Source organism: Onychostruthus taczanowskii, unplaced genomic scaffold, assembly GCF_017590055.1.
Source record: "Onychostruthus taczanowskii isolate IOZ18803 unplaced genomic scaffold, ASM1759005v1 scaffold99, whole genome shotgun sequence".
Taxonomy (NCBI): domain Eukaryota; kingdom Metazoa; phylum Chordata; class Aves; order Passeriformes; family Passeridae; genus Onychostruthus; species Onychostruthus taczanowskii.
The window spans coordinates 1328913-1337286 of NW_024507990.1; the positions used below are offsets into that span (position 1 = coordinate 1328913).

General features: G+C 41.8%; 2 protein-coding genes across 2 annotated transcripts; both read right to left on the bottom strand.

The window, feature by feature from the left end:
* Positions 1 to 362: 362 nt before the first annotated feature.
* On the bottom strand, positions 363 to 1955 carry LOC121348135 (myosin heavy chain, skeletal muscle, adult-like). Its single transcript, XM_041427350.1, has 4 exons — positions 1649 to 1955; positions 1448 to 1518; positions 713 to 800; positions 363 to 622 (listed from the first exon to the last, which is right to left on the bottom strand). The coding sequence occupies exons 1-4, from the start codon at positions 1953 to 1955 to the stop codon at positions 363 to 365; spliced, it is 726 nt and encodes a 241-aa protein (XP_041283284.1).
* A 276-nt stretch (positions 1956 to 2231) lies between these two features.
* LOC121348113 (myosin heavy chain, skeletal muscle, adult-like) lies at positions 2232 to 7516 on the bottom strand. The gene is made up of 13 exons (XM_041427320.1): positions 7379 to 7516; positions 7131 to 7287; positions 5803 to 5830; positions 5590 to 5704; positions 5405 to 5497; positions 5243 to 5306; positions 5061 to 5159; positions 4852 to 4955; positions 4640 to 4778; positions 3841 to 3959; positions 3595 to 3744; positions 3086 to 3256; positions 2232 to 2609 (listed from the first exon to the last, which is right to left on the bottom strand). The coding sequence occupies exons 1-13, from the start codon at positions 7487 to 7489 to the stop codon at positions 2247 to 2249; spliced, it is 1713 nt and encodes a 570-aa protein (XP_041283254.1). The 5' UTR covers positions 7490 to 7516; the 3' UTR covers positions 2232 to 2246.
* Between the last annotated feature and the right edge of the window lie 858 nt (positions 7517 to 8374).

Consider the following 8374-nt stretch of genomic DNA (forward strand, 5'->3'; position numbering starts at 1 on the left):
CTCCTCCAGCTCCCTGGACAGGTCAGCGCGATGCTTCTCTGCTTTAGCGCGAGAGGTTCGCTCTGCCTCAATTTCCTCCTCCAGCTCCTCAATGCGGGCCTGCAGAACAGCAGGGACTCTTCACACCCGTGCCCTTCTCCTGCCTGAGCTGAGCCTGAGCAAGGCAGGGGAAGGAACAGACACTTGCCTGCAGCTCCTTGATTTTCTTCTGAAACTGCACACCCAGGGCCTGTTCATCCTCAATGTTGCTCTGGATCTGGCTGATTTCAAAGTCTTTCCTTTGGCCCTGAGGTATAATTTAAAAATGCAATGAATATTCTCAGTCTGATGAATGTCAACACTTTCCCATGAGCAAAATGACTTTAACGGAAGAAGAAGAAGGTGTACCTGCGCTCCACCATTCTCTGGTACTCCACCCTCATCAGGAAGCCCCTGCACCTGGCCTGGGTGCGGGTGATGAGCTGTGCCAGCTTCTCATCCCTCATCTCCTCCAGGATCCCTATCAGCCCAGCTTTGAAGAACACCTTGAGAGAGGCAATGTTGCAGCACATCACTGTCAGGTAGAGAGAGCAAAGCCCAGGCAGGCAGTGAAGGGGGGGGTTGGTCTCGTGCTCCATGGCACCTGGCAAAGCAGAGCACAAATGAGTGCAAATTTCAGAGCAGAGGGGAATGGATGTATCAGAGCAAGGATCTTTCTGCTTGGGGTTCTTACCAGGTGTTTTAGTCTCATTGGGGATGATGCAGCGCACAAAATGGGGGTGAGTGCTCCGCAGATTGGTCATCAGCTTGTTGAGATTCTCCTAGAGTAACCAGTTACCAGTGTGAGTTTCCTTTTATTGAGTGTTTGATGCACCAAGGTAATGATTTTGCAAAGTTCTCAAGCTGGTTTTGAGCATTTCGATAAAGTCACAAAAACCAAAAAATTTCTTCTATTAGAAGATACTGAGCACCAGATTGAAATACTACAGTGCTGCTATTGGTTCAGTGAAAACTTATATATAATTTCACACATTCACGAAAAATAAATTACTTCAATTTTTCACATTCTGCCTTCAGAAGTCAATCTACTTTAGTTTTAAAAAATAGGGATTTTTTTACAATGAAACATATATCTCCTTGGAAATTCTTTTCAACTCCTCAACAGAAATGGAGGAATACTAATATAACCCTTCTAGTGAGACAGACCTAAAAATATGAAGATCTGAATGATATCTGCTAATAAAAAAAAATAAGAAATAAAACCACTACAAATTATATTTCCAGATTTTGAAAACTGAATGATTATTTTTGGACATATTTGCAATGTTAAAATTGACCCTGGAAAACCTGATGTGGAATTTCCAAAGAAATTTACCCCCTTTATAATAATATAAAATAGCTCTCTCAAATTTAATGTTAGCTCACCCCATTTCTTCACATTTCAGAGATAAGAGATAAAGTACTATACCCGGAAAAGAGCTGAGACAGTCTGGAAAGAAGAACCCTTCTTCTTGCCCCCCTTCTTGCCACTACCAGCCTCTGCAAATTGAATAAAAGAAAACAAAAAAGTTTTAAAATTAACATGAAACAACTTTAAATGTTTAGTGTTTATGGCTTTAATTCTGTGACAGGTCTCCCACATTAAAAATACAATTTCTATAAAACTGACCTGCATCTGCTCCACCATAGTTGGCAAAGAGTAAAGCCAGGGTCTTCACAGATGATTTCTGGTACAGCCCAATGACAGTTTCATTCAGAGGGTCCTTGTTCTTCTCCAGCCACCCAGAGATGTTGTAGTCCACTGTTCCAGCATAGTGTACCAGGGAGAAGTGGGCCTCGACCTTGCCTTTGGCAGGCTTGGGCTTCTGGAAGTTGTTGGACTTGCCCAGGTGCTGGTCATAGAGCTTGTTCTTGAAAGAGGTGTCAGTTGCCTTGGGGAACATGCACTCCTCTTCCAGGATGGAGAAGATGCCCATGGGCTGAGAGACCCTGGAAAACCTGATGTGGAATTTCCAAAGAAATTTACCCCCTTTATAATAATATAAAATAGCTCTCTCAAATTTAATGTTAGCTCACCCCATTTCTTCACATTTCAGAGATAAGACATACAGTACTATACCCGGAAAAGAGCTGAGACAGTCTGGAAAGAAGAACCCTTCTTCTTGCCCCCCTTCTTGCCACTACCAGCCTCTGCAAATTGAATAAAAGAAAACAAAAAAGTTTTAAAATTAACATGAAACAACTTTAAATGTTTAGTGTTTATGGCTTTAATTCTGTGACAGGTCTCCCACATTAAAAATACAATTTCTATAAAACTGACCTGCATCTGCTCCACCATAGTTGGCAAAGAGTAAAGCCAGGGTCTTCACAGATGATTTCTGGTACAGCCCAATGACAGTTTCATTCAGAGGGTCCTTGTTCTTCTCCAGCCACCCAGAGATGTTGTAGTCCACTGTTCCAGCATAGTGTACCAGGGAGAAGTGGGCCTCAACCTTGCCTTTGGCAGGCTTGGGCTTCTGGAAGTTGTTGGACTTGCCCAGGTGCTGGTCATAGAGTTTGTTCTTGAAAGAGGTGTCAGTTGCCTTGGGGAACATGCACTCCTCTTCCAGGATGGAGAAAATGCCCATGGGCTGAGAGAGATTATGACAGACAAGAGGGAGAAACAGATTAGAAGGGAGACATCTCTTGGCTGGAAAGTTGCTGAAACCAGAAAAGGAAGCTCTTCCCAAAGTGACTTTAAGTCAGAGAAAATCAAGTAAGGCTCAATTTTTTCATGTTGCTGTTTCATTCAAAATTATGGAAATGCCTTTGCTGATGAAATTATTATAGATATGACAATGTGAAATACTGTTCTCTCCATAAAACCTGTTTACTGGTAAGTACTTAGAGAACACAACCACATTTTTCACTTCATTTTGTAATTTGGCAATGAATTCTCTAACCAAAAGCCTTCATATCTGAGTAATGATCTCCAAAAACACTTCTACCCTGTTGCGACTTTCACAGAGTATATATTTGAAGAAACCAAAATATTCTCACATGCTTCTTAGTTCTCTTGGCAATCATAGAACACCAAATTTATATTAAAATTGAACAGGAAGGATACCTTCTCAATGAGCTCAATGCAGGCAGCCAGGTCCATCCCAAAATCAATGAATGTCCATTCAATCCCCTCCTTCTTGTACTCCTCCTGCTCCAGCACGAACATGTGGTGGTTGAAGAACTGTTGCAGTTTCTCATTGGTGAAGTTGATGCACAGCTGCTCAAAGCTGTTGAACTGCCGGACATAAAAAGACATACAACACTTTCAAGGATCAGCAATAATACCAAGGTGTTTTCTTGTACAATCCTAATTCACCATGTCTTATACTTTAAGTGCAAGTCCCCTTCCTGTGTATTTTTCCTTTGTTATCTCTCTAGGATATTTAGAAAAGAGAGGTTTCTAATTTAGAGCAATGAGAAGATTAGTTTTCTATTCTCTTGGTTTTTTGGGATTAAAAACATGATTCCAAAAGCCCTACGAGAAAGTGTAGGGAAATAGTCACTTCTATTAAATATATTTCAAAATTCTCAATTATAATTCTACAAAAATTCTAGGAAGGCTGTGCTCCTTACATCAAAGATCTCAAAGCCAGCAATGTCCAGCACACCAATGAAGTACTGCCTGGGCTGCTTTGTGTCCAGCTGTTGGTTGATACGAACAACCATCCACAGGAACATCTTCTCATAGACAGCCTTTGCCAGGGCACCCACTGAATTGTTCACCTAAAGCATAGAGAAAGCTTTGGATGTTACTATACACAGCAGAAGAGAATCAGTGGAAACCATCATAGCATGATCCACATTACCATATTTGTCTACCTGCTGCACAGTTTGGCCCTTGGTCACGTATTCATTCCCCACCTTGACACGGGGGTAGCAGAGGGCCTTGAGCAGGTCTGCTGAGTTCAGACCCATCAGGTAGGCAGCCTTGTCAGCAACTATCACCAGAAAAGACAGAAGAGTAGATATTCAAAAAGTCAGTGCTTGACTGTCCCAACAGTGTTCTCCACAAGGCTGCACAACAGTATCTGTCAAAGCTAAAAAAGGTAATTTCTCTTTTTGTGTACAGGACTCAGAGTCTATAACTCTTCCTGAGCTTCAGATTCTGCAAACAGTCTTCAAGAGAGCTCCTTGCCTTTATTCTCTTTCAGGTGTCAGCATGGAACTTCAGACTTCTAGTCATATAGTAGGAGGATTTATCACTCAGAAAGATGGAGGTATGGACTGTCCTTCCTGCTATGACAGAGACTAATGAAGTACACATCTCATGTCAGAGTTCTCTCCAGTAGGTGAGGGTGAAGAGGAGCACAGCTTTCTGTCTTGTTAAGACTGCTCCATACTACAGCAGAGGTTGCAAGGTGTATTTCAACTTAAGTATGATTAGAATGTTAGAGCAATTGACATGCAAGTCTCCTGGCTTACTGTCAGTGTACACTGGATCTCTTATATAGTAGTGACAGAGGAAAAAGTAGAGGTATCATTAAATGAGATAAATGCCTCAAATGGCATGGAGCAACTACTGCCATTCTTAGTTTCCACATTTAAAGCCTGAAATCTGCATAAGTCCTTATGTAATAAAGACCATCTCCTTTGGAAAACTTGCTGACTCTGCTGATACCTTCTGTGCCATCAGGCTCTGCCTGCTCCTCGCGCTGTTTCTGCTTGAACTTCAGGTTCCCATAGTGCATGACAGCCCCTGTCAGCTTGTAGATGGCTGTTTTCTCATCAGCACTGAAGCCCAGGATGTCAATGGCACTCTGGGAGTAGAAACACAATGTACATATACCAGGGCTCAAGTCCACCAGATAATCATTTGCTAGAGTTACTCACGTCTGTTGCCATCAGCTCCTCCTGATCATCAATGCTGGGGACTGTGATCTCACCTTGACTCACAAAGTGGAAATCATAAGGGTTGGTGGTAATGAGAAGCATGTCTGAAAGCAACAGAAGGAGAAAAACAAGCTTAATTTAGTTTCCAGATAACACAATGAACTGTTGCTCAGTGATCTTCCTTCAAAAAAGTTAGTGATCTTTCCTACCGATTAGCTCTGGCTTCTTGTTGGACATGATCTGATAAAAGATGTGGTAGCTCCTTTCCGCCTTGAGCTGGAAAGTGACTCTGGATTTCTCCAGCAGATCTGCCCAGGGAGGTAGGACACAGTCAAGCACAAGAAGTGGGGAAGGCTGTGGGGAAGGGGGATCAGGCAGAAGGGTGTCTTACATGTTTCAATGTCAGCAGAAGCCAATTTGCCTGTGGCACCAAAATGGATTCTGATGAATTTACCCTGAAAGCAGCAGGAAAGTCAATTGAGACTTACTTTACCAATCTGGACAGCAAGAATATTCAAATTGATGTTGACAGTTGTACTAATTAATAACTCACAAAGCGTGAGGAGTTGTCATTCCTCACAGTCTTGGCGTTTCCAAAGGCCTCCAGCAGGGGGTTGGCGCTGATGATTTGATCCTCAAGCGTTCCCTGCAGGGTGATAATTATTGCTAGTTTCCTTTCCAAAAATCATGTCAGGAAAAAAGGAAAGCATTGATCCCAACATGTATGTACTACTTTACCTGCATTTTGCCTGATGCATGTTCCTCCTTCTTCTTCTCTCCACTGGCTGCAATTGTTGCAAAGTACTGGATGACACGCTTGGTGTTCACAGTCTTCCCGGCCCCGGATTCTCCGCTGCCAAAGCCAAGAGAGAAGCAGAGGGTGCGTGGTCAGGCAGGAGGTGCCCTGGCACCGGGCAGCCCCGCAGGGACCCGCGCAGGGGGTGTACGTACGTGATCAGGATGGACTGGTTCTCCCGATCTGTGAAGAGACAGAGGTAAGAAACAGAGGTAAGAGAAGACAAATAAGAACTAGGAGAAAAATAAGAACTGGAGCTTCCAGAGGATCCAGGAAAAGAAAATAGCAAAAAGTGCCCAGGAAATTCTAGTGGGTACTTTTGATGCTGTCAGCAGCACTGCAGATCTTAGCAACTGGTTCTGTAAAGGAATCACTGCAGAGAAACTTCAGTAGTCTTATGTCTTTCCTGACATTGTCTTTCCATCAAGCTACTTATTTCTCTTTTAATAGGCAAGTAGAAGTTATGAAAATATTAAGGATTGTAATTGTTTTGTATGTAAATTCTTCAGAAGGTAAAAGTCTCTTGAATAATATTATCAAAATTTGGAAGCATCGTTAATTACAGAAACATCTGACCAACATCTTTCATCCTTTTTCACCTCTATTTTTTTAAATCCCTCTATATACAAAAATTATGCAGTCTTGAGATTTATTTTGACAACATTCATTTTTTGTTTCTCTATTCTGAATGTATTTCCCAGAGTCTAAGGAAAGAACAGGAGAAGAAGTTCTAAAATTCTGCACACCTTTAATTGCAATGCATATATAAGGAAGAAAAAATAAGAGGTGAAAGGAAGAGGGGAAAATGGAAAGAATTTTTTTAAGTTGTTCAATTTAAATGTTAAAAGCTTTATTTTTTCTTTGATATTGTTTTATGAAGCTTTGTTTTCCCTGTACAGTGCAATTGATTTATAGGTGCAGCTACAGACCAGTGCATGAGTTACAGAGATCATTAAAGGCTGTATGTAATTTAGATCACATGGCCATCATCTACATAATGAAATCTATTTGCATATTAAGGTCTCAGATGAGGCTTACATACCTCTTTAAGGTAGAGCTCTCTGTTTTATTTGTCAGCACTGATGCTTGAAAACTTAAATTGATATTATGCACATTATTTATAGGGTATGTGTCATTTAACTGTACCCTGTGCTCTCCGTCTGAGACTAATTTAATGATTAACATACATTAATCCATCCATATATGTAAGATTCTATTATAGCCATAAGGTCCACACCACATCATAGGTGATTTCTTTCCAGTGAATTTACACCTTCTAGGTTATGTCCAGATCTTTAATGATTCTAATGGGAGCATTGACACTCAGCTCTCACAGACCATTAGAGTTAAATGCATTAATCTTCCATTAATTTCAGACACACAATTCTTTTTAACTGCGGCACCATATTTCCAGAGAATACCCTACATTTCCCTCTACAGATAGACAATTTCAAGAGCAGCTCAAAGGAAATCAAGCACTCACCAGTCAGCATGGACTGATAGGCGTTGTCAGAGATGGAGAAGATGTGTGGAGGGGCCTCCTGGCGCTTCTTGCCTCGGTAGGCCAACACCACCTCGGGGTTGTACACCGGCAGCCACTTGTAGGGGTTGACAGTGACGCAGAAGAGACCCGAGTAGGTCTGCAAGGAAGGGACACAGCACCTTGGTTTCGCCTGAGCCTGGTCCAGCAGCTCCTGAGGCTGCCCAGAGGAAGCTGCTGCTGCCACTTACGTAGATCATCCAGGCTGCGTAACGCTCTTTGAGGTTGTACAGCACGGCGGGTTCGTGCAGGTGGGTCATCATGGCCATGTCCTCAATTTTGTCATACTTGGGAGGGTTCATGGAGAAGACTTGGTCTTCCTTCACAGTCAGGGTCTGCCAAGAAAACAAAAGATCCATGTGTATCACCTAAAAGCTCAAAGTGGGGATCAAATGTTGTTCTTGAGCCTTGTTTTTGACTCACCTCTCCCCCCTCAGTCTTGACAGTGACTTTTCCCGATTCCCTGCTCGTGATTGTCCCTTTCACAAAGGATTCTTTGGGATGAGCCACAAAGACAGATGACTTGGCATCGAAAGGTTTGTTCTGGGCTGCAATTCTCTCCTTTTCTGACTTTCGAAGGTAAGGAGCCGCCTCCCCAAAAACAGCCATCTCAGCATCTCCAGAGGCCATGTCTGTCCTCTAATGGAAGCTGGTCAGCAGAGGTGTCTTGTGAAGAAGAAAATGTTATTGGTCATTAAGAAGAATAATACAATTAATACCTATGAGAAAGCTCCTTGTTCCTTGCTTTTTAGCAAATAAATTCCTAGTTAGTCTCCAAAATAAACTCTTAGGAAGAAACCAATTAAATCCACTTTGATCTGAAGTTAAAAGTGCCCTAGTCTGAACCCAAGAGTAAGACTTAGACTTCTACAACATGTAGATCTTGTAACAGTAAGCAGACCATCTGAATATTGAGTACAATTTGGTAAGTCACCCTGAATTCTGACAAGATTTGAATTTTCACATAAAAGAATCTAGTCATAGAAAAATCGCTCTCTGTTTGAGTCCCTAATTATAAGCAATGAGTCTTCAAGAGAGTACTTTCTTGCTGAAGGATTACCTTTTCTATTAAAAATGAAAAATTACTTCATTTTTTAGATCTTCCCTGTTTCCAACTACCTAACCTAAGCAAATTCACCTGGAATATAAGAGGATTTATGAAGAGAATTTGTGCAGCTGTTTAAAAG